This window comes from Balaenoptera ricei, chromosome 3, assembly GCF_028023285.1.
Source record: "Balaenoptera ricei isolate mBalRic1 chromosome 3, mBalRic1.hap2, whole genome shotgun sequence".
Classification (NCBI taxonomy): Eukaryota; Metazoa; Chordata; class Mammalia; order Artiodactyla; family Balaenopteridae; genus Balaenoptera; species Balaenoptera ricei.
In genome coordinates this window covers 40,961,695-40,989,007 of record NC_082641.1, presented here as the reverse complement: position 1 = coordinate 40,989,007, position 27,313 = coordinate 40,961,695, and the positions used below count along the sequence as shown (strand labels likewise).

General features: G+C 37.8%; 1 protein-coding gene across 5 annotated transcripts in view; it reads right to left on the bottom strand.

The window, feature by feature from the left end:
- ITGA1 (integrin subunit alpha 1) overlaps positions 1–27,313 on the bottom strand; it is a 179,545-nt gene that overhangs the window by 64,415 nt on the left and 87,817 nt on the right. For all 5 annotated transcript variants that reach the window (XR_009502303.1, XM_059916363.1, XM_059916364.1 and 2 more), the window contains exons 7-11: positions 26,455–26,603; positions 22,384–22,534; positions 14,429–14,594; positions 11,529–11,602; positions 10,683–10,827 (exon numbers count right to left, since the gene is read on the bottom strand). Coding sequence is in view for 4 of the 5 variants with exons in the window: in XM_059916363.1 (XP_059772346.1) it covers positions 10,683–10,827; positions 11,529–11,602; positions 14,429–14,594; positions 22,384–22,534; positions 26,455–26,603 (685 nt within the window). In the remaining variant the exon portion in view is untranslated. The remainder of the gene's footprint in view (positions 1–10,682; positions 10,828–11,528; positions 11,603–14,428; positions 14,595–22,383; positions 22,535–26,454; positions 26,604–27,313) is intronic.

Below are 27,313 nucleotides of genomic sequence, written 5' to 3'. Positions count from 1 at the left end.
AAAGGAAAGGCACACGATTGAAGAGAAAGGAAAATTGATGGTATAGTTCTGTGTGTAGATTTATAAAGAGTAAATCCTGCCAGCTCTCACGATTCACTTCTCCGGAAAAGTGCTAGGATCTGGTGAGGTAATGGGAAACAGGTAGGATCTGACTTGATGTCACGCGTTTGCCTCACATCTTTACTTTTCCTCGTGAATCAGTCTAGCGTGATTAGAAATCAGCAAACTGTGGGTGGGGGAGGTAGGGAACAGGATCTCGACTGTATTCTCACCAGCAAACCCACTTGCTGAGTGCATGTCGGCAAAAGGCAGTTACTGGGCTACAGAAAGACAGGTGGATGATTCCATCCTGAGGGAGGTTGCACTGCTTCAGTTCCTGCTTCTTTCTGATTATTATTGGCTACTATGAGATTTTTTAATAAATTGTCTACCTCTCACTTTTCTTCTTCAGTAAGAATTTCCATAGTCTAACAACTTTCAATCCACATGGATTGGGAGAACACATTCAAACTCTTCTTAATGTGTAACCCATACAAGGAAACATTTTGAAAGCTTAATTTTAGATTTAGAATAATATTTGGGGGAAAAAAAGCTATTTTTCTCCCCTGACCTCTTTCTGAGTGCTTTTCTATTTTGAAAGAAATCTTACATATAATAGACTTTATGTTGGCAAAATATCTAAAGCACCAACCTGTGCCTAAGATAATGAAAGGATTTCTGAAACAAACCAAAAAAACACATCATCTGAGCAGACTGTAGACAACATACCCCCAAATTTCCTTTTCTGGGCAGACAGTAGTCATGTATTATAAATACTGTGGTCAGAAATGAAGGTTCTCAATTTTTTTTGCTTACAGCAGTATCTTTCAGTCTTGAATTCTCTAAGTCTGCTCTAAGCAAATCATTAACCCAAGGTTTTTGAGAATAATAGACTTAGGGTTCTTTAGGGTTACTTGTTTTTAAGGAATTCAATGACAATCACTCAGAATACCAAAATTACTGTAGTGTTATTTATAAAATAACATTATTATTTAATATATTATTAAATATCGTGTTAAAGTGTGTGAACTTCCTTAGAGAAGTGACAATGTAACTCACATCTTTGTGGACTTCAATGTCTTTGTGGACAATGTCTTTAATGTTGTAACTATTCAATACTAATTAGTAGTAGTATTAATGTCAGCTACTCTTAGTAGGTATATAATACACCTGTATTAGTTTTCTATTGCTGTTGTAACAAATTACCATAAACTTGATGGTAACACATCACAAATATATTATCTTTTAAAGTTAGAATTCAGACCTAGGTCTCCCTGGGCTAAAATCACGGTGTTGGCAGGGCTGGGTTCCTTCTGGATGCTGTAGAGGAGAATCCATTTCCTTGCCCACTGTGGCTTCTAGAGACCACCCACATTCCTTAGCTGTGGCCCCCCTTCTCCATCTTAAAAGCCAATATTGCATATCTCTGACCATTTTTCTATAGTTCTATCATCCCCTGTCCACATCCAGGAAAGCTTCTCTGATTTAAAAAACCCATGTGATGAGATTGGGCCCAGCCAGGTATCTCAGGATAATCTCTTCATGTCAAGATCTTTAACTTAATCACATCTGCAATGTCCCTTTTGCCATATAAGATCTGGATCTGGGGGTTAGGACATGGACATCTTTAGGGCATTGTTCTGCCTAGCATAATACTAATAATAAGAGGAATGTTTTCTATATAATATTACATAATATACAACAATAGACAATACCTATTGAGGGTCGGCTGTCTGTCAAGCACAACACTAAGCACCTTACAGGTATTATTTAATCTCATTTTCATAACAACCCAAATTTTATATATATTTTTTAATAAATAAGCAAATTGAGGCTTTGAGGAATAAGGCAATTTGTCTAAAGTCATAACCAGGGGCAGAGTCAGAAAACAAACTCAAGATTCTACGACCCAAGAGTATCTCTGTACTGTCTGACTGTATACCCAGTGCCATAACCACTTCAAGTCACTTCAAGTATGATGGGAGCAGCAGCTTTATAATTTTTATTTTTATTTTTTATTTTTTTATTTTTTATTTTTTTAATAATTTTTATTTTTATGGGTGCATGATGTTGCATTAAGTGGATTTACTATTTACCATTTACTTAACTATTCCCATATTTTTGAACATTAAGGATATGCCATTTACCTCAATAAAATACTATGAAAACAACTGTTCCCTTGGCATTCTTAAATAATTGGATTTTTTCTTTAGGTTAGATCCTCAGAAATGAAATTTCAAGGTCAAGGTGGTGTAAACATTTTTATGGCTCTGGATACACATCGTCAAATGACTTTTCTAAAAAGTTATATTACTTTATATGCCACTGTTACATATGAGGACAAATGTTCTCAGATTCTTCTATCTAGGATGGAAAGAAACCTCAGGTTAAACTGGTTCTTGATTTCTAGGTGTTTCACATAGAACAGTCTCATAGAATCTTAGAACATGAAGAACCTTTAGAAATTATCTAACTTGAGATTGGTTCAAGATGGCAGAGTAGAAGGACGTGCTCTAACTCCCTCTTACAAGAGCACCAGAATCACATCTAACTGCTGAACAATCATCGACAGGAAGATACTGGAACTCACCAAAAACGATACCCCACATCCAAAGACAAAGGAGAAGCCACAGTGAGATGGTGGGAGGGGTGCAATCACAATAAAATCAAATCCCATAACTGCTGGGTGGGTGATTCACAAACTGGAGAACACTTATACCACAGAAGTCCACCTACTGGAGTGAAGGCTCTGAGCTCCATGTCAGGTTTCCCAACCTGGAGGTCCGGCAATGGGAGGAGGAATTCCTAGAGAATCAGACTTTGAAGGCTAGTGGGGTTTGACTGCAGGACTTAGACAGGACTGGGGAAAACAGAGACTCCACACTTGGAGGGCACACACAAAGAAATGTGCACATTGGGACCCAGGGGAAAGAGCAGTAACCCCATAGGAGACTGAACCAGACATACCTACTAGTGTTGGAGGGTCTCCTGCAGAGGCGGGGGGTGGCTGTGTCTCACCATAAGCACAAGGACACTGGCAGCAGAAGTTCTGGGAAGTACTCTTTGGTGTGAGCCCTCCCAGAGTCCACCATTAGCCCCACCAAAGAGCCCAGGTAGGCTCCAGTGTTGGATAACTTCAGGCCAAACAACCAACAGGGAGGGAACCCAGCCTCATGCATCAGCAGTCAAGCGGATTAAAGTTTTACTGAGCTCTGCCCACGAGTGCAACAGCCAGCTCTACCCATCACCAGTCCCTCCCATCAGAAAACTTTCACAAGCCTCTTAGATAGCCTCATCCACCAGAGGGCACACAGCAGAAGCAAGAAGAACTACAATCCTGCAGCCTGTGGAACAAAAACCACATTCACAGAAAGAAAGACAAGATGAAAAGGCAGAGGGCTATGTACCAAATGAAGGAACAAGGTAAAACCCCAGAAAAACAACTAAATGTAGTGCAGATAGGCAACCTTCCAGAAAAGGAATTCAGATTAACGATAGTGAAGATGATCCAGGACCTCGGAAAAACAATGGAGGCAAAGATCGAGAAGATGCAAGAAATGTTTAACAAAGACCTAGAAGAATTAAAGAACAAAAAAAAACAGAGATGAACAATACAAAAACTGAAATGAAAACTACACTAGAAGGAATCAATAGCAGAATAACTGAGGCAGAAGAATGGATAAGTGACCTGGAAAACAGAATGGTGGAATTCACTGCTGCAGAACAGAATAAAGAAAAAAGAATGAAAAGAAATGAAGACAGCCTAAGAGACTTCTGGGACAACATTAGATGCAACAACATTCGCATCATAGGGGTCTCAGAAGGAGAAGAGAGAGAGAAAGGACCCGAGAAAATACTTCAAGAGAATATAGTTGAAAACTTCCCTAACATGGGAAAGGAAATAGCCACCCAAGTCCAGGAAGCGCAGAGTCCCAGGAAGGATAAACCCAAGGAGAAACACGCTGAGACACACAGTAATCAAACTGGCAAAAATTAAAGACAAAGAAAAATTATTGAAAGCTGCAAGGGAAAAATGACAATTAACACACAAGGGAACTCCCATAAGGTTAACAGCTGATTTCTCAGCAGAAACTCTACAAGCCAGAAGGGAGTGGCATGATATACTTAAAGTGATGAAAGGGAAGAAGCTACAACCAAGATTACTCTACCCGGCAAGGATCTCATTCAGATTCGATGGAGCAATCAAAAGCTTTGCAGACAAGCAAAAGCTAAGAGAATTCAGCACCACCAAACCAGCTCTACAACAAATGCTAAAGGAACTTCTCTAAGTGGGAAACACAAGAGAAGAAAAGGACCTACAAAAACAAACCCGTAACAACTAAGAAAATGGTAATAGTAACATACATATCGATAATTACCTTCAATGTGAATGGATTAAATGCTCCAACCAAAAGACACAGGCTCGCTGAATGGATACAAAAACAAGACCCATATATATGCTGTCTACAAGAGACCTACATCAGACCTAGGGACACATACAGATTGAAAGTGAGGAGATGGAAAAAGATATTCCATACAAATGGAAATCAAAAGAAAGCTGGAGTAGCAATACTCATATCAGATAAAATAGACTTTAAAATAAAGAATGTTACAAGAGACAAGGAAGGACACTACATAATGATCAAGGGATCAATCCAAGAAGAAGATATAACAATTATAAATATATATGCACCCAACATAGGAGCACCTCAATACATAAGGCAACTGCTAAAAGCTATAAAAGGGGAAATCGACAGTAACACAATAATAGTGGGGGATTTTAACACCTCACTTACACCAATGGACAGATCATCCAAGCAGAAAATTAATAAGGAAACACAAGCTTTAAATGACACAATAGACCAGATAGATTTAATTGATATTTATAGGACATTCCATCCAAAAACAGCAGATCACACTTCCTTCTCAAGTGCACACAGAACATTCTCCAGGGTAGATCATATCTTGGGTCACATATTAAGCCTCAGTAAATTTAAGAAAATTGAAATCATATCAAGCATCTTTTCTGACCACAACGCTATGAGATTAGAAATCAATTACAGCGAAAAATACGTAAAAAACACAAACACATGGAGGCTAAACAATACGTTACTAAATAACCAAGAGATCACTGAAGAAATCAAAGAGGAAATCAGAAAATACCTACAGACAAATGCCAATGAAAACACGACGATCAAAAACCTATGAGATGCAGCAAAAGCAGTTCTAAGAGGGAAGTTTATAGCAATACAAGCCTACCTCAAGAAACAAGAAAAATCTCAAATAAACAATCTAACCTTACATCTGAAGGAACTAGAGAAAGAAGTACAAACAAAACCCAAAGTTAGTAGAAGGAAAGAAATCATAAAGGTCAGAGCAGAAATAAATGAAATAGAAACAGAGAAAACAATAGCAAAGATCAATAAAACTAAAAGCTGGTTCTTTGAGAAGATAAACAAAATTGATAAACCATTAGCCAGACTCATCAAGAAAAAGAGGGAGAGGACTCAAATCAGTGAAATTAGAAATGAAAAAGAAGAAGTTACAACAGACACCACAGAAATAAAGCATCCTAAGAGGCTACTACAAGCAACTCTATGCCAATAAAATGGACAATCTGGAAGAAATGGACAAATTCTTAGAAAGGTATAACCCTCCAAGACTGAACCAGGAAGAAATAGAAAATATGAACAGACCAATCACAAGTAATGAAATTGAAACTGTGATTAAAAATCTTCCAACAAACAAAAGTCCAGGACCAGATGGCTTCACAGGTGAATTCTATCAAATATTTAGAGAAGAGCTAACACCTATCCTTCTCAAACTCTTCCAAAAATTTGCAGAGGAAGGAACACTCCCAAACTCATTCTATGAGGCCATCATCACCCTGATACCAAAACCAGACAAAGATACTACAAAAAAATAAAATTACAGGCCAATATCACTGATGAATATAGATGCAAAAATCCTCAACAAGATACTAGCAAACAGAATCCAACAACACATTAAAAGGATCATACACCATGATCAACTCCGATTTATCCCAGTGATGCGAGGATTCTTCAATATACACAAATCAATCCATATGACACACCATATTAACAAATTGAAGAAGAAAAACCATATGATCATCCCAATAGATACAGAAAAAGCTTTTGACAAAATTCAACACCCATTTATAATAAAAACTCTCCAGAAAGTAGGCATAGAGGGAACCTACCTCAACATAATAAAGGCCATATATGACAAACCTACAGCAAACATCATTCTCAATGGTGAAAAACTGAAAGCATTTCCTCTAAGATCAGGAACAAGACAAGGATGTCCACTCTCGCCACTATTATTCAACATAGTTTGGGAAGTCCTAGCCACAGCAATCAGAGAAGAAAAAGAAATAAAAGGAATACAAACTGGAAAAGAAGTAAAACTGTCACTATTTGCAGATGACATGATACTATACATAGAGAATCCTAAAGATGCCACCAGAAAACTAGTAGAGCTAATCAATGAATTTGGTACAGTTGCAGGATACAAAATTAATGCACAGAAATCTCTTGCATTCCTATACACTAATGATGAAAAATCTGGAAGAGAAATTAAGGAAACACTCCCATTTACCACTGCAACAAAAAGAATAAAATACCTAGGAATAAACCTACCTAGGGAGACAAAAGACTTGTATGCAGAAAACTATAAGACACTGATGAAAGAAATAAAAGATGATACAAACAGATGGAGAGATATACCATGTTCTTGGATTGGAAGAATCAATATTGTGAAAATGACTATACTTCCCAAAGCAATCTACAGATTCAATGCAATCCCTATCAAATTACCAATGGCATTTTTTACAGAACTAGAACAAAAAACCTTAAAATTTGTATGGAGTTACTATAGACCCCGAATAGCCAAAGCAGTCTTGAGGGAAAAAAACGGAGCTGGAGGAATCAGACTCCCTGACTTCAGACTATACTACAAAGCTACAGTAATCAAGACAATATGGTACTGGCACAAAAACAGAAATATAGATCAATGGAACAGGATAGAAAGCCCAGAGATAAACCCACGCACCTATGGTCAACTAAGCTATGACAAAGGAGGCAAGGATATACAATGGAGAGAAGACAGTGTCTTCAATAAGTGGTGCTGGGAAAACTGGACAGCTACATGTAAAAGAATGAAATTAGAACACTCCCTAACACCATACACAAAAATAAACTTAAAATGGATTAGAGGCCTAAATGTAAGACTGGACACTATAAAACTCTTAGAAGAAAACATAGGAAGAACACTCTTTGACATAAATCACAGCAATATTTGTTTTGATCCACCTCTTAGAGTAATGGAAATAAAAACAAAAATAAACAAATGGGACCTAATTAAACTTAAAAGCTTTTGCACAGCAAAGGAAACTACAATCAAGATGCAAAGACAACCCTCAGAATGGGAGAAAATATGTGCAAATGAATCAACAGACAAAGGATTAATCTCTAAAATATATAAACAGCTCATGAAGCTCAATATTAAAGAAACAAACAACACAATCCAAAAATGGGCAGAAGACCTAAATAGACATTTCTCCAAAGAAGACATACAGATGGCCAAGAAGCACATGAAAAGATGCTCAACATCACTAATTATTAGAGAAATGCAAATCAAAACTACAATGAGGTATCACCTCACACAAGTTAGAATGGGCATCATCAGAAAATCTACAAACAACAAATGCTGGAGAGGGTGTGGAACAAAGGGAACCCTCTTGCACTGTTGGTGGGAATGTAAATTGATACAGCCACTATGGAGAACAGTATGGAGGTTCCTTAAAAAACTAAAAATAGAATTACCATATGACCCAGCAATCCCACTACTGGGCATGTACCCAGAGAAAACCATAATTCAAAAAGACACATGCACCCCAATGTTCATTGCAGCACTAGTTACAATAGCCAGGTCATGGAAACAACCTAAATTCCCATTGATAGACAAATGGATAAAGAAGTTGTGGTACATATATACAATGGAATATTACTGAGCTATAAAAAGGAATCAAATTGGGTCATTTATAGAGATATGGATGGATCTAGAGACAGTCATATAGAGTGAAGTAAGTCAGAAAGAGAAAAACAAATATCGTATATTAACGCATATATGTGGAACCTAGAAAAATGGTACAGATAAACCGGTTTGCCGGGCAGAAATGGAGACACAGATGTAGAGAACAAATGTATGTACACCAAGGGGGGAAAGTGGCTGGCAGGGGGAGGGGGGTGGTGTGATGAATTGGGATATTGGGACTGACATATATACACTAATATGTATAAAATGGATAATGAATAAGAACCTGCTGTATAAAAAAATAAAATTAAATTAAAAAAAAGAAATTATCTAACCTAACCTCCTGTCCTCTTTTTTAGGTATCCTATGTCACAGCTCATATCATACTGACAGGATTTGGTTGGTTCTGTTATTGTCTCTTATCCACAAAGGTAAGTTTCATCAATGCAGGGATAAATATCCCTTATTTATCTTGTTATCCTCAATTTATAACTGAATGTTTGGCACACTGCAGGTACTCATTATTTATAAGTGCTTTCTTGATCAGCCCAGAATCAGGCATTTTAGTATGGCGAAACAAACACTGGAATAAGAATCAAAAAACCTAGATTTTACTTTCAGATTTGCCACAGTTAGCTGCGACATAATATTTCTACTCCTCAATTTCTTAATTTGGCAAATTAGATGTGTACCATTCGCTTTCTAAGATCTCTTTTAGTGCTAAAACTCAATATGAATTTTAATGCCAAGCCCTTTATTTTATATCACAATCCTCCAAATATTTAAAAGACATGCAGTGTATACTTTGTTTTCTAACCACCAATTTTTTCAGGTTTGGTGGGGAGAAGGATGGGTAGATGGGGATTGTTTTTAGATCTGTATCCTTCAGATAGTTTTTTACTGGCAATTCTAGTTTGACATTTTCTTTTGTAACGTGTGATGCTTAGGACAATGTTTAGAATACTTTAGCTGCTCTCCGACTAGGGCAGAATGAAATAGGACTTTTATGAGAAATAGACTAGACTTCCATTAGTGCAGTTTAACATGTCTTATGGGGGTTTAGCACTCCCATTATACCTGCTGCTTACCACTATATATATATATTTTTTTTTAAATTTTATTTATTTATTTATTTATTTATTTTTGGCTGTCTTGGGTCTTTGTTGCTGTGCGCGGGCTTTCTCTAGTTGCGGCGCGCGGGCTTTCTCTAGTTGGGGGGAGCGGGGGCTACTCTTCGTTGCGGTGCACGGGCTTCTCATTGCAGTGGCTTCTCTCATTGTGGAGCATGGGCTCTAGGCGCATGGCCTTCAGTAGTTGTGGCACGCGGGCTCAGTAGCTGTGGCTCACGGGCTCTAGAGCACAGGCTCAGCAGTTGTGGCACACGAGCTTAGTTGCTCCGCGGCATGTGGGATCTTCCCGGACCAGGGATCGAACCCGTGTCCCCTGCATTGGCAGGAGGATTCTCAACCACTGCGCCACCCGGGAAGCCCACCACTATATTTTTAATTATCGAAACTGCTTAGACTCTTTATTCTTCTTAAATCCTTTTGCCTCTACAGCTTTAATACGTGTCCTTGAATAAGATGTATGGCTGTGCCAGTAGAGACCTGCCACCTTCCTATAAAATAGAAAGAAACTGGGATAGAGAGAGAAAAAGACTTCCAGGACATAAAGATCCCAGACAGGACTGCTAACATGCTAAAATATGAACACAGCACGTATTTGTTTTCTTTACCACTGTATCCCCAGCACCAAGAACAATGCCTGGGGCAAGAGAGATGCTCCCAAAATATTTGTAGAGTGAAGAGAGAGAGCTGAAAAACCATACCCTGAGGGTCCTTTCCATCCTAGTCCCTCCCAACTGTTTACTGAGCCTGACCAGTGACAGAAGAGTCCCCAGGCATCCCCCAGGCAGCTCCCAGCCTGACACAGATTCAGAATAAAGTGACACCAGGCACACACCTCCTCGTTCTAGGCAAGTCTTTGGAAAATCGTTACATTACTGGGTTTCACTTCAATATGTATCTGATTGTGAACAGAGGTATTAAAGAAGTCATATGACAAAACAAGTTAAAAGTTTACTTTCCAAAATTAGGACCCATAGAGAGAAACTAATGATAGAGGATATTTAAGAGAATATGGGAGTCTGATCTTCAGGATAGGCCGAGTCAAGTTCTCTTTTTCTACCTTTGTTTCCTGTCCACTGGGTCTGAAGCACTTCTTGACATTAACACGAATACCAGACACAGAGAGACCTCAAAAAATGTGCGTTTCAGCCCAAATCACTTCCCGTGTAGGCAGCCCTTCTGAGAAAGGCTCCTCCACGTTCTGTTATTTTTGCTAAGGCTACTCAGAGGCCATCATGGGTCTCTAACATCTAAAATATCTAACTCTTAGACGTGATCTCTCTTACAAAATACGCTTATATATTTAAGCGTATATATTTATGCTTATATATGCACGCTTATATATTTAAATTTTATATATAAAATTTGCTTATATAAATATAAGCAAATAATACTGACAATAAAAAACACAAAAACTAAAAAAAAAAAAACAACTTTCTCTCAATTACATACAAACTTTACCTAAATAAGAAGCAAGAGGTTCATTCTTTTTGGTAGACTCAACATTAAAGGTCGTGTTTTGGGGAATTATGATTTGATTAGCCTTCTGCATGACGACTGTTCCATTCCAATCATAGGCTCCGACTGCTCCAAGCATGACCCAGTCCTTATATCCAAATAGAGAAAACAATGATATTTAACAAAAATAGTAAGAGCAAATAGCAAGAGCATTAACAATATGTTAAGTACTGTTCAAAGTGCTTTACGTATATTAAATCATAAAATTGGCACAATAATCCATTGGGCTAGATGCCATTATTACCACTTCTTTTACAGAAGAAACTGAGGCAGAATAAGTAAACTTCCCTAGGTCATACAGTACAATTACACACTGAAATGTCAATATTCTTGTGCAGGGACCACGGTACCATTTCTTCCATCAACTAGAAAGGATATATTTTCTAATCTTGCCTTTCTGCTTTATGGCTGCTAAGAAACCTGGGTCTTGAGCATGGAATTCTAGCAAGACCCTTGAATACCTTGACACCAAGAAAAAGATACATTCCATACCTTTAGCAAATATGTTAAATATTTTATTTAGCTACATGTATAATTATAGAAGGCAGACCTCAAACTGTCTGATTCACAATTATTAGTACAATGTAGTGAGCGGTGTATGATAACATGCCTTCCTAATAAGAAGTCTGTGAAATGCTGTTTCCTATTTGGATTAGAAACAACATGGTCTGAATAACTGCTCATGCCATGAGCTGCAAGTTGCACCTGTAATGCTGATGTCTGGGTGTTGGCTTTGGGAAAGGAAACCTCAGAAAAAAAAATTTTTTTTCTACCAAGTGGTCAATGTACCTGTGAGTAATGAGCACTGAAGCCGGTCTGAGACATTTCCATCTCAAAAGAAGCTGCCGACTGGTCAGCTGTAGCTGTAACAGAGGAGAAGAATTGCCTTTAGCACACTGCTGATTTGCAGAAGAGAGAGACCTAGTACAGTCTGGGGTTTGACCAACCAGAACTTCTAGCATCTTTAGGGCATTTTCAGGCACACATTTCTCAACTCAAAATTCCTAGGTAGGGCTGGGTGGAGGACAGAGAGGGTTAGCAGAAGGGCTGTGTCTCACATTCCTGACTGTTAGTTTCCCCACCCTGGCTGGTGGAGTTGAATTCATCCTTCTGTTCTTATACTCAAGCACTCTTACAGATCCTATGGAGCTTTGGATCAACGTGGCTGAAAGCTCTGTGTTTCACCCTCACGCCCTGGGAATCCTCCTGAGATTAGGCTAAATTTACCTGATATGTCACAGGGATAATAACATTTGATTCACATATTTAAAGGGGTTTCTTGATTCTACCAGCCTCACCTGCATTTCCTGCCCTATATCATCTCAGAATTCCATTGTGTGATAAAGGGTTTAGGGATTCTGGGTTGGTTTTTGCTCTAATTTCTGGCTGTGGGTGTCACTCACAGATCAGGAGGGGACTTTCTTGACAGGGCTCCAGGCCACATGCCGTTCAATCACACTTTTTTTTTTTAAAGATCCTGTGCCCATTTTGAAGCTCTTTACTGAAACACAGAAATAATCCAGAGCATTCTATGGGAGTGTGCTGCTCTCAGAATATTCACCAAGCCAAAGCCACAGCCTCCTAAGGGGATTAAGGGAATGTTGATTAATTTGTTTTCAGGAGGGAGTTACTGATTTATTTGGCCTTGCTGATAAGTTAAAAATAGAACAAAATTTTTTAAAAGTCAAACTACTCTTTCACTGAGGCATGAGAACAATCAAATTTGTGAAACCAAACTTATTTACTAGTTATTTACCTGCATAAATTTGTTAACAAATACATCAGTGATTGCCTTTTTATAGGACTAGATTAAATGGGGAAGTCAATCAAGAGTTCAACTATATTATTTTAATCTCAATACAAATTGCCCTCTAATTTAAATGACTGAGATGCACTTTAACTTTAATTTGAAGCTTTATTTTAGGTCCACAATGGTGTAATTTATCTCATTTATCTCTGCAAGATCAGTTATAAGAATGCAGTAGTGGAGACCTACATAGTTCCAGCACCTTCCCCTGCCGCTGTTCGGAGAACAGAGAGAACAGCTGAGAACAGAGAGAAGGAAGCTCTGTGAAACTCTGCCTGCTGAATTGGCATCCTGGCAAAGCACACTGTACATGCCGGAACTACTTAATGTCGGCTCCTCCTTGCACTTGTTCATGGGTGTTGCGATAACTACTCTGACCACTGTGCAGCTTCTGGTTAGGAAGTTCAGCATTTTTCCCAGTGCTGGATGGAAAGGGAGACATTAGTTTCCTGATTTTATGGGCAAATAGCTGGTACGCTCACCTCACTAGGTGGCACTGTCCTTCGGCAAGCATGGTTTTCACAATTGCTGCTAGTTGTCGTCTAAAGATAAATGTTGATAGGAAATGGATATTTCCAAAGTAACAAGGAAATGAAGCCCTTTTGGATCTCATTGTGAAAACAGTCAGAAATAGGCTAGTAAAAACACTGCTTTTGGTTAGCCCTGAAAGTGCAGCAATGACGATATGGGAGACATTTTTAATCTGTGGAGTTCCTCATAAAATGATTCTGTTTTTAAATATGGAGACACTTCTTGGGTATGCAGGCGCTTCAATGTATAACCTTTAACTCATGGTGTAGTTAGGTTAGAAAGAATCTGAAAATGTCATTTAAGGCAAATTGATCCCTCCTCCACCTGATAGCTGTTACAGGATTCATTTCTACAAGTCTTAGGTTATATTTACTTGCTTACTTAAGATGAGATTTAGAAATGACATAGAGACACAGATGTAAGCAACAAATGTATGGACGCCAAGGGGAGACTGAGAAGGTGCTTATAAATTTCTATGTTTAAGATGAAAAACAACAGTCCTCAGTGTGTCCTGTCCTCACAAGGACAGAGTCAACAGGATTCAGACAGAGCAGAAGAGCAGAACTGTCTCGTGGTTTCTCATCCTAGGTTGAGAAAAAAAGGTATGTTCTCTGAGTCTCCAGATTATCAGAGAAGGTGAAGGAAGAGGCTTTTTCCGTTTGCCTGGCATAACAATTCTGAAGACTTCTTTTTTCATCAGGGAAGATCTAGTTCCAAAGTACATTGTTCCTTGACATTGTCTACCTAAGGCAGAGGAGGGAATGCCATGACTCATTATCCCCAATGGCCAGCTGCCGTTGAAAAATCAAAGAAAAAGTTTACAAAGAAGTAACATGACTCAGACAAATATAGTGAACCAATGTTTCACTGCCATGGGTCTTGAGGCAGAGTTCCATGAAGACCTTTAAAATGGACAAGGAGCAAACTAGGAGAAAATGAATGAACAAAGAAGTTATTATACAAGAACTGCCCCACAGAAGCCCAAAATGAAAAACAAAGACAAAAACAAACACAAAACTTGAGTTAGTGTCTCCATTTTCTAAATCTGTGTCACAGAAAAGGAATAAAACACATGGGCACGTTTTTGTTCTTGCGTGTCTACATTGACCATTGTCTTCATCTGGCCCTCACATCAGTACTGCCGGGTCCTTACAAAGAGAGCTGCCAGCAGACACAGTGCTATATGAAATAGCCATCTCAATGACAGATTTATATAAAAGGACATTGTTCCATGGTGGCTATTGTACACAGTAAAAACGCATTAGCCACATGGTAGAAATAAATACCAAAACCAATTACATTGAGTTTGAATTGTAGAGAGAATATTCAGGCTTAGGAGAACTAGTCATACCTTCCAGGGCAAAGATTCTTTCTCCCAGAGCTTCAACAATAGTGACTAGTGCCAATTCATCAGAGACATTGAAGAAATGCTTTTCAGTGGGTTCACTTGCAATTGATTTTATTTCTTCCACAAATTTTTCAGTGCTTAAATTTCCTCGATTATAGCTGCCAAGAATCTGAGACGACAAAAACAGCAAGAATATCTTTTAAATTCTATATGTTAAACAAGAATCTCAAGCATTTTGTCAATAAGCAAGAGAGTGTATAGTACTGTGGCATAATGAAATTTTTATGTACTTCCACATTCTTAGAAGGGTAATTTTCAGAATCTGTAGATTCTCTACTATTAACTGTTATATTCTATAATTGCTGTAGGAAAATATAAAGGGCATCTTGTATGTTTGCAAAAGTTTCTTCTCTGGCATTCCTGTGTCCCTGTTTTTCAACAGCTGTATCTTTAAAGTCTGATAGTTCAAAAGTAACGTTACAGTTTCTGAGTGTTTCTGATATTATTCCAGTCAGTGACATCACCATTTGCTGGCAAAAGCAATTAGCCAGTGAATTGCTTGATCTCAAATAGGCAGTACTTCCTGAAACTCTTACCAAGGGGAAGTCAGACACGTATATTTTTTAAACAGATGTTGGACTAAGTAGTAATCTAACTTGGTAATTTAGAAAATAAACAATTGGGACATTCCTGTCTGAAACAAAATGCTCAAGACAGGGGCATTCTTTCAAATAGAGAAGAGAGAAAGGCAGGAATTATCTACTATAGTTAACCATAATTATTTAGATTTTCTAGTGGGTTTTCTCAAACATTTAGTTTTAAATTTTTTAAAGTAAGGTTTATTGAGATATAATTTATATACAATAAAATTCACCCTCTTTAGATGTACAATTCTATGAATTTTGACACACCTACACAGTTGTGTTACTAACACATCGAGATTAGACTATTTCCATGACCCCAAAGAGTTCTCTCTTGCCCCTTTGTAGTCAGTCTCCTCTTCCCTCTAACTCCTTGCAAACACTGATCTACTTTCTGTCCTTATAGCTTTGCTTTTTCTAGAACGTTAAATTTAAGGAATCAAATAGCATGTCGTCTTTTGTGTCTGGCTTCTTTCACTTTGCATAATGCTTTCAAGAGTCATTCGTGCTGTCACATGTATCAGTAATTCAGTCTTTTTTACTGTTGTGTAGGACTCTACTATATAGAAGCACAATTCATTTGTTGAGGACATTTGGGTTGTTTTCAGTTTCAAGTGATTATGAATAAAGCTGCTGTAAGTTTTTGCACTTAGGTTTATGTTTTATTTTTTCTTGAGTAAAGACCTCGGAATGAAAGTGCTGGGTTCTATAGAAAGTGTATGTTTAACTTAATAAGAAACTGCCAAAATGTTTATCAGAATAACTGTTCCATTTTGCCATTTTACCTTTCCGACCAGCGATGTGTGAGAGACCCAGTTGCTTTGCATCCTTGACAGCACTTGGTATTATCAGTTTTTTTCTTTCTTTCAGTTTTAGCAGTTCTATTGGTGTGTAGTGGTATCTCATTTAATTTACATTTCCCTAATGACTAATGGTATTGAGACCTGCTTATTTGCCATAGTATTTCCTTTTTTCGTGTGGTGTCTGTTCAGATCTTTTGCCAATTTTTAAGAAAATGGATTGTTTGTTTTCCTGTTATTTAGTTGTGAGATTTTGTATATATTGGGTTGGCCATAAAGTTTGTTCAGTTTTAAGTAAAAATAAAAGACAAATTTTCACCAAAAATTTTATTGAACGATGTATTCACTAACTGAACGAACTTTTTGGCCAGCCCAATATTCTGGATACAAATCCTTTATGTGTTTTGTAAATATTTTCTCCCAGTCTATATATTGGCTTTTCCTTTTGTTACAGGATCATTTGAAGAGTAGAAGTTTTTAATTTTGATGAAGTCCAACTAATTTTTTTTTATGTTGCATTTTTTCTTCTGAAAAATTTAGTTGTTAATGTAAATATTTCTTAATATTTAGAAATATATATAACTATGAAAATGTTCAAGTTAAAGTAAATGAAAAAATCTTTTAAAAATAATATGTAGGGCTTCCCTGGTGGCACAGTCGTTAAGAATCCACCTGTCAATTCAGGGGACACGGGTTCGAGCCCTGGTCTGGGAAGATCTCACATGCCGCAGAGAAACTAAGCTTGAGTGCCACAACTACTGAGCCTGCGCTCTAGAGCCCGCGAGCCACAACTGCTGAAGCCTGCGTGCCTAGAGCCCATGCTCTGCAACAAGAGAAGCCAGTGCAATGAGAAGCCCGCGCACTGCAATGAAGAGTAGCCCCCGCTCACCGCAACTAAAGAAAGCCCGCGTGCAGCAATGAAGACACAACGCAGCCAAAAAGAAGTTAAATAAATAAATAAATAATAAAAATAATATATAAATTAAAAATGCAAAAAATTAAAAAAACCCAACCCAATGTGTAGATAGGACATTTCTATTGTTTTAATTGTATACAAATGGTATTAAGAAAATGGCATTATGGACATTAAGAAAAAATAGGAAGAATTTTTAAGAAAAAACTTGGAAGAATTTGTACCATAATTTACTATTTTTCATCTCTATTATATTGTGTTTCCTTCTTATTTTTGCTTTAATGTATTTTATAAGTTTTTTTTTACAATGAAAACATTACTTTTGTAATAAGATAGAAAAATTTAGCCTCTACCTCATTGCAAGTGTTACCTGAAGATTATTACCTGGGTTTTTACATTTTTTTTAATCGGCACTTATAGTGCCATTATTTATAACAACACAAACTGGAAACAACCCAAATGTCCATAATCAGTATAGAACAAATTGTGGTATATTCATACAATACATAATAATGATAATAAGAGAATGAATCACCAATACAGAAAATATCATGTATAATCATTATGTTGAGTGACAAGCTAAACACAAAAGAGTACATACTGGATGATTTCATTTATATAAAATAGAATAGGCAACTTAAGTTATGATGGTATAAGTTACATCAGTGGTTGCTATGGAAGGTGAATATTAAAAGTGAAAGAAAGTACAAGGGAAATTTCTGTGTTTTATGGAAATGTTCTATACCTTAATTACAGTGTCAGTTATGTGGATGTATACAAGTGTCAAAACTCATCAGATTGTTCACTTTGTGCACAGTGTTCACACCGAAATTTTGCACTGTTTGTGTTTCATCAATTTTGAAAAATTGAATAAACTATAATGCTATGCAACAATATGGATGAATCTTTACAATATAATATTAAGTTTTAAAAGTTTTGAAATATTGTATACAGCATGAAACCCTTTTTATAAAGTTAAAAACAAGTAAACCTTTTAAAATTAATTTTTTCAGATATGTACAGCTACCAAAGGACTATTTAGAAAAAGAGAGCAAGACATGATGAATATAGGATTTGGGCTGATGGTTACCAGGTGGAGGAAGGCAGGTGGTGAATGTGGTCAGATGTAAGTTGTCAGAGGACCAAGCTAGCTCTCATTCTGGGTAGTACATCCATGGATGCTTATAATGCTATTACGATAAGTATGCAGGTACAATTATAAACACAGAAACAAACCAAGTGGGCCATGCTTCAACAATGATGAGAAACTCTCCTGAACCAAGGATCATGATTAATTCAATTCTGTGCTCCTGGAATCCAAAAAGCAAAGGTAAGACCGTGAACTCTGTGCTATTGCTTGATTTTTTAGAATATCTGACTTCCTGGGGAGAAGAATCATGACCTCCAATGACCACAAAGATACTAGACTTTTCTAGCTCTACTTTCCATTTTTAAATAATAGTCATAGATTTGTCTGGCATCATTAACAACAGAAACCTCTATGGTGCTTTCAAAGTCCTGTTGGCAAAGAAGAACTGAAAGAGTCCCCAAACACAGTTCTGCATGGAGGGCTGGCTGGATCTTGGACACGTGGGCAGGTGGGCGCAGGCAGAGGTGTCAGTGCTGGTCCTCTGGGTCCTCTGGCCGCCCAGCCCTGTCCCCCCTCCTCTGAGCACATGGGTTCCCCCACCTCCCTTCGGCCGCCTGCTCTCAGCTTCTACACGTATTTTTTAATGTTAAATTTAGAATGGTAGATTTAAAAACTGACATTTTTATTAAGATGGGTACAGATTTTCACTTGCAGAAAGACAATAACTAAAATTATTGTTTTCAGTGTTGTTGTTTATGACCTACAACATACTTGTTTATTTGTATCATAAAACGCATAATGGTTTAAGATCAACAACTGAATCGCTGTAATGTACGCTAAATGTTAATGTAACAAAAGGAGCTGGCGCCAAGTAGTCAAGCAGCAAGTGCATTGGTTCTCAAATTTTCCTTCCTAGTGAGAAGGGGGTGGGGGATTTATTCCTGGCTCCTTCCCCTTGTTGGAGGAGTTCAGAGGAAGTACTGCAGCATCTGAACCCCCTCCTAAGCTCCAGGACCACAGCGGAGTCACTCCAGTGCCCTTGTCAGTTTCATAGCTCCTACATCTGTAAAACGTTCTTAGAGGCAAAATGCCTCACTGTATGTGACTAACTTTGAGCTGCTTTGAAGAAAGTGCACGATTTAGGAAAACTAGAGGTGGCTCTAAGACAATTGGCACACTGTTTGGGGAGCTTTTTTGATTTTTGAAATTACTCTCAACTACTACGTCCAGATTTATGTAGGAAGATCTATACCAGCAGCTTACAAATCAAATCAGAACACAAAAACTTAGCTCTTGTTTATCTGGCTGAAAAGCAAATGCCGAACATCAGAAGTGGTTTATATTTGAACAGAGGCCACTAGTGCTTTTCCCACTTTAGCTGCTTGAGGGGTAAGAGAATTAATGGAATGGTAGTAGAGAATTGTCCAAATAGAGAGGGAAAACCCAAGGGCCACTTGCTCTTATTACATTGAACAAATCCTCTCTCTTATTTAAAAACAATTAAGATGCTCTTCGTATAGTTGGGTATCTCACCATAGCTGGATGTACATGCTCTAGACTAAGGATAGAAAAGGCAGTCTCTGAGCTCTGGAGTCTCCATTCCATCCACGGTGTGGGTTTCAGGATCACTGGGGCCTTGCTCAACACCTCACTCTCTGCTTGGTCTTCTCCTCTGCACACACTGGCAGATGCCTCTTTTGCCAGCAGTTTTGCTATGCATGGATTTCTTTTAGATTTATACAAATTCTGTATGGTGTGAAGCCTTCTGAGTCCCCATTGATTTACCTAATTTATTTTGTAAGTTATATATATGACATCCTGGGCTGAAAAGTCACTATTTTTCCTCCTTGGTTCCTATTTACCATATTCTAGCTTCACTATTGAATTGACATGTTAACTTCCATTTCACTTACAAGTTGATGTAGTTGAAAATACGCAAAAATTGTAAAGACTCTTGGACTACGCATAATTTAGGTTCTTAACTGTGATGTAAACGTTGTCAGATATTTAGTGCTCTAGGTCACAGGACAGAGACAAATGGGTAATGTTCAATGGGGAAGATGTCCAAGTGACACACTTAATAAAAGTAAAATGTATAAATGTAATATGGGAGCATATATTTAGAAGAAACTATAAGAGAAAAGAATTCCCTGGAATCACTATGACTTGCATCCAGTTTGAACTATTTTGCATCACAGAATAAAAATGAAAACAGGGAGAAATGTATTTTGATCCCTCACCCAAGGGTCTGGTAGCTGGTAAAAACATTATTTTCCATGAATCAAAAGAGATACAAAATAATACTTAAAAATTATTTCTGTTTCGCTTAATACAAATACGTCAAGCCCAGGCATTTGGTGTTCTGCTAATATTTACCTGGAATAGACATTCAGAATTGAAACTCCCTTGAGGCAAATATGTCAAATGTAAAGTGTAAGGCTCATTTACATGTAGCACAGTGTCTTTTGTGTCCAAATGAATGAAATTCTAAGATACTTTCTAAGTTGCTTATTTTCATTTGAATGCTGTAGGTGATACACTTTCACAGCCATTATAATCCCCCGCCATTATCATCTAAGATTAGAATCTGAATATAAAACGGTCTCCTGCTAGCAATGTCTAATATCCTCAAGTGACAGAATAGAGACCATGTCATAGGGTCCTCAAACCAGCTCAGCCCTCACCAAATCTGAATGTTTCACAGGAAATGTGTGCAGTTTTATCACAGAGTGCTTATACTTTCAGTAATCAATCTTTTTTGAGTGTTGTCTCCCCCCAAAACATATCTCTCTGGTGCTCAGGATCAAATGGTGGGGGAAAAAAAAGATGGAGTAGGCGGAACAATCCAGGAAATAACAGGGCCAGACCCCCATGAACATTTGATCTCATGCATCATGAATAGACGTGGAGAAATGTCTGAAACCTTTCTGTGTGAATAAACAAAGAGAGAAAGTAAAATAAATGTCTTATTTCCTAGTTTGGCACAAACTAAAAAAAATATAAGGTTCACTGAGGAAAAAATATGAATTAGGAAAATAAATAATTATTGCTAAAGTGAAAGTTTCCTACACTTTTTTTATACCATTTCAAAGATCAATTTGATGCTAATTCACTGATTAAAATGGGAAAGGAACTCATGACTTTATGGTTCTCCAGGAAGATTAATGCAATCATGAGACCTCTTTTTGACCAGATAAGAGGCAAAGTATGAATTATCAACCAGGGATACAACAAAGGGAAACAGAGATTTAAGGGCAAGAAATACTGATTATGTAGCCAGATACAATGCAAAAGTGATATAAGATTCACTTAAAATTAAGAGGCAATCCATTGATAGATACTTTCTTTCCACTGAAGTTTCCCGAACGTTGTTAATGCTGCTGATGGTTAATTCAGCTCATGGCCTGCATCTATGGTACCTGGAATGCTAGACTATATCCTCTGGGAAGAAGGTGAACAAATGATGGCACCTCTGGTACCTGGTTGTGTGGGACAAACTGGGCATGCGCTGGCTTTGCATACTAAAGAGACCGAGCATAGACTCTAATTGTGGACAGTATCTCTGAGTGAAGGCTGAGCCATATGGAATTATTCTCAACCACCGAAAAGATCAAAATAGCTATAGTAACAGGAGAGGTAATAATCGATTGAATAACAGTTGGCAAAAGATAACTTACCGAAGTAACAACAAAGGGAAAGAGAAATAATGAGATGTTTTAATTTTTTTTTTTTTTTTTACATCTTGTACCCCAAATGAGAAAGAAAATGTTGCAAATGTTTACAACCTAGTTATCTTGGTTATAAAATAAGAAGTACAGTCACCTTGCCCCAGGGAAGAAGTGAATCAATTGTGTGTTCTGGGACTTCATCAGGGATGAATCTCTTTTTCTTCCCTACCTACTATTGGGTGGAGTGTCTTTCACTGATCGCACTTTTGAAAGGGAAAAAGGAAATATCACTGATTAAATGCTGAAAAACAATTGTGGGTACTATCTGTTGTTACTATAAATGAAAGGGGTTTTGTTGAAAAACAATTTTGGTTGAACTTTTAGAGTTCTGAAATCTTTTGTTCTCTGACTTATTTAAAAAAATCACTTTAAGAAACTCCCCTCCCCCTAGGCTGAAGGCATATAGCTTTCCTCCCTCCATCCTTCCATCTTTTCCCCCTTCCCCTTCCTCTTTTCCCCTCCCTATTTCTGTCCCTTTCTTTCTCTCACCCTTCCTTCCTTCTTCTTATGTATTTTCTCCCTTCTTCCTCCTTTTATCTTTCCTTATTTTTTTCCTTCCTTTCTTGTAGTGATTGTTTGCTGAGTCTCCATTTGCCTGGCACTGTGTCGGGTGCTGAAGACACAAAAGGGGCAAGACCCAATCCTGCCCCCAGAGAGTTTACTTCCAAATGGAGAAGTTTCTGTGTTTCGACCTTGTTTGTGTAACTCTCATAACATAACCATGATATGCACACAGCTTTTGTCTTCACACCGCAGCCTGAAAGCCATCTCTAGCCCTGTACTTACAGCTATGGAAAACCGCTGAATGCTTTCCTCCTCACAGTCCTGGATGACCTTATTCAGTTGGTGGTTGTCATGGGACTCTCCATCAGTCACAATTACCATGACTTTTTTAACCCCTCTTCGGGCACCCCGGGCTTCAGTGAAAGCCTCTTTCCTGAAATAATCACAGACAAAAGAGCAGCAAATAAAACACCAGCCCAAGGTTAGGCAAAGTGATAAACAAAATGAAAACTGCCAACTCCAGGTAGCCCAGTGCTTTCCCTCCAAGATCAACATTGTTGCCCATTGTTCAAGCTGGGAGGCATGATGCTCATTGTTTGTAATAGTTTAAGACTTATTCCAGATGATGGAGATGTTACCATTTTGCCAATCACCATAGACCCCATTAACAAAAGGCAGCAGTCTTTCATTCTTTGGAAACTTCAAAGGGAGAGTGTGACAAGCATACAGCAGATTTAGAGAAGGTCAGATTTTAAATACTTTCCCAGTCACTCCTTTTTCTGTAAACACTCTTTCTCTTGCTTGACAGGCCTCTTTCCTTCTGCTTTTGGCAGAGCTTTTGCTTTAGTCCTCACTTCCCCCACCTACTCTGACATTCACAGAACAGCTTGGACATCCTGTAAGCTATGGAGGGGGCATGGGAGAAAACAGAGTATTTGTATGGCTGTGAGTGCTTGAGAGTGCGCTTGGATGTGGGGTAAAAATTCAGACATAGGAATTAAAGACTGCAGATGGCAGTGGTCTGAGTCAGTGACAGAGTAGGGTTCTGGGGGGCAAGGAGGGTTTGGCACAACTATGAAATTCTGAACTAGGTTTTAGGACACAAGCTGCTGGGGGTGAGGTGGGAGGAGGTGGCATGGAGAGAAAGGAAAAATGCTATAACCTAACTTCAAAGAAAGGAATTTTGATTTAATTCAACAAGCATTTATGGAAAGAGATGGAAGATATGGGAAACTGACAATTTTTTTTTGTTTTGTACCTTCTACATACACACACACACACACACACACACACACACTCAGGCACACTTTCCCTCCATTACTTTCTTTTACTCAACTACTTTCCCCTCTGGAGCCTTGGAAAAGAAGAGTACATTTTACTTAGGACTGAAACAATGAATGGATTTCATATAATATTTTTTAGATTTTGGTGTAAAATGCAGCAATCATTGTGCTGAATAGTCATTTTAAATATTTTACTTTGGTCATAAGGACAAACAGCTGCCGTTGAGATATACCAAAGAAACACCTGTCCTTCACCTTCCAACAGTTTGCCACGGTACACATTAGCTCTACTGTAGATATATAGTAAATGCATCAATCATTGTGCTGAATAGTCATTTTAAATATTTTACTTTGGTCATAAGGACAAACAGCTGCCGTTGAGATATACCAAAGAAACACCTGTCCTTCACCTTCCAACAGTTTGCCACGGTACACATTAGCTCTACTGTAGATATATAGTAAATGCACAGTAGTGGGTATTTTGTGAGCAGGGAGAGAGGATCCTTGTGATGTGAGCAAAGAGATTTTATCTGTGTTTATTTTTCCTTTAAAAGGACTAACAGCAAATATGACAAGATGTTAACAACTGTTGATTCTGTTTGATGTGTACATAGGATTTTGTTGTACTGTTTTTTACATTTTCAACTTTTCCTAAAATTTTCAAAAGAGAAAAAGAAGCTATTTAAAAAAATATATTGATCACTGGCAAAATGTGTGTCTCTGCCCTCTACACTACACAAACAGGTTCTCTGAGTTCTTTCTATGTAGAGACAAAGGTGAAAAATAGATGTTAAAGGCTAGTCTTTAAATGAAGTTTGGACATGGATATGATAAGATTTAATCCTTTTTACAGTTCTAATTCCTTAGAGGATCACCAAAACTTCCTAATTCTCTTGAAGATCAAGGTCATAACTAAATGAACATCAGCTGAAGGAGACAATTAAACGACCTTCCTTAAAGAAAATCTGGTAGCTCTGAAACCAGGGCTGCCTTTCTATGGCAGAGCTCCTGAGTATACCCTTTCTGTTTCAAATATCTTCAGCAAATTGCCCTTGACCCCCAATTACCACCATCCAGTATTCTTTCTTTAAAATAAGCATTGACTTCCCTGCATGTTTTTAAACATTAACATATCCCAGGAGAATCCCTTTCTTTGGGACAGGAGAATCCAGGCCTTATGATTAAACATGTGAAGCAATGAAAAGAAAGAAAATTTGGGATAGGGATAAGGGGACACAAAAATAGTTTGAACTGGGAGACACTGAAAATGGAGGTAAAGGATTCTAAAAATTTAGAAATATTATTTGCAACTGGTCCTGCCTGAAAGGAATCAAGAGCAATTAAAAATAAACTTAAACATGAAAAACTGATATAAGAAGAGTACTTAGTAATATCATTATGGAGTCTTATTTATATACAAAACTCAATAAACTCTGTGTCCTACAGCTAGACCCTCTGTGAAACACATAGGCAAAAACCATATAGGGACATGGTATTTAGAGTGGTATTTATGCAGGAGCAAAAGCAGCCAGAATATTTCTTCAGTTAGTTTTCAATGATGAATATTCATCTTAAGCGGTTGCCTTTGGAAAACAAAGTTCCCTACAGGCTCAGAGCTTTCAAAGAACACTTTGATTTACTTTGAATGTGTGGTCACATTTAGTCAATTATTTAAGAGTGCACACTCAGCACACCTAAATGTGTGCACTTTTGTGCATGCAAATTGGTGATCTACAGGCAGGTAAATGTAAAATTACCCCATCTGTTTGTGGTTATTTTTCTCATGGGCCCCATATAACTAGAACCACATGCTTTTCTAACATTTATGAGTCTAAAGCTGCACATGAAATTTTAAATTTTTGAAAATCCAACCCATTCTTTGGAGTATCCATATTAACTGTTTCAGCCCCCTTAAAACACTGATCTTAGCAGGCAGGTGAAGTGAGGGCATGGGTAATCAACTCTTCAGAATCAGCTGAGTGTCCAGAAGTTGAAGGCACTTAAGAGAAGGATCCTTAACATTAGTCAAACTGACCATTAGATTTCCCGTGATTTTGGTGTTTAGTTTTTGTTCAGAAGCTTTCATGATGATTAAGGGGAGAAACAGCAAAAGATAAGAGCTGAGTGAGATCAGAAAAAATACAGAGAAGAGGAGCTGAACATTGTAAGAAAAGGACAGTTCTATAGGTTCTTATAGAATGAAATTCAACCACAGGGTGGGTTATGTGTGCTCCCTGAAGGAAACTGCAGAAGGGAGGAAGGGAGGGATGTGAATTAGAGGGAATTTGGAGAAAGTAAAGAAGAAAGAGAGAGAGCACAAATCATGAAATCCTTTCCCCTTCTTTTCTTTTTTTTTTTTAAAGATTTTTTTTTGATGTGGACCATTTATAAAGTCTTCATTGAACCTGCTACAATACTGCTTCTGTTTTATGCTTTGGTTCTTTTTTGGCCGTGAGGCATGTGGGAACCCGCACCCCCTGCATTGGAAGACAAAGTCCCAACCGTTGGACCACCAGGGAAGTCCCTCCACTTCTTTTCAATCTTTTCACTGAACATGATTTCAAATAAGACAACATTTAATTTGCCCTCTTAAAAACTCTTATTTGAGAGCTTCAATAACCCTAAATCCATAAAATTTAAATCTGTAAAATGCTGTAAAATTATAGACATATTAGGGTATAGATATATATTGAGTAGAAGCGGACTGATATTAATCTATTTTTTTAGATTGAGATTCCTAGAAGCTGAAAACAAAGAATAAAAGGAAAAGATATTATCTAATATTATGTCTTAGTACCCAAGAATGTGATGCCGTAGACTACAGCGATTTTTTGGACTGATTCTCCATCAATCAAAGCCTTGGAATAAGAGGAAAGATAAGAAGAGTGATGAGATTGTAATACAGAAAAATTTGATCCTATAACTATTAGTTAATCAGTTGAATCTCTTTTCAACAAGATGGCTTTAAATATTGCTAAGGCAACTGTTCAATTAATACTCCAAAGGGCTAGATCGTAAGCAGTTATTTTTGCACAGTCTTTTACTTTGGCTTATTTTTTTATCCATATACCTTGCTGTGTCTATTCCAAGGGCTGTCATCGTCTGGCGGCCACCTCTCTGGACTATTTTATGTGCTGCAACAAGCACCTCTTCCGTCGATGAGTACTTATTGAGGTTGAACTCATGGGTTACATTTTCTCCATACTGTACAATTCCAACCTGAAATACCAAGCCACTGTGAGTTATCCATCTAGCAGACTTCCCTGTTTCAATTTTTTTGCGTTTAAACATATGCATCAGATGTAATAATACATTTTAGTCTTTCAGATGAGTTTAAAACTCTATCAGTACACAAATCTTTCTACTTTGACAGAAATGATCATTGCCATTTGTGGATGCCAAAGAACACAAATGAAAGTGTTGTTATTAAACCTCTCAAAGGGCTGGCTTATCTCTTCAACAGTGTTTACTGAATGACTCTGGTAAGCTTGGGGAGGGGGTAGAACATGAAACTGACATGGCCTCTGGCTTCATGGAGCTTCTAAACTAGAGGGAGAGAGAGATTAAACACAAGAATCATTTAAATACAGGTTCAATCGTAAACTGTGAAAAGGGCTGTAACAGAAAAGCTATTATTGGCAAGTATAACCTAGGAGCCTAATTTAAAGTGAAGGCTCAGGGAAGGCCTTTCAGAAGTGATATTTGAGACTTAAAAGACATGTGCTAGAAGGGTGGAGACCTGTTCAGATGGTGGCTGAGAGGGAGGATGGGGTCCACACAAAGGGAACTGTGCAAGTGGAGAAGCTGAGATGGGAAAGAGGTAGGGGCTCTAAGAACAGAAAGAAAGTCAGTGAGTCTGGACCAAGCTAGAAGGGGAGAGTGGGGCAAGATGAAGTTGGAAGAATAAGCAGGGGATGTATCTGGCAAAG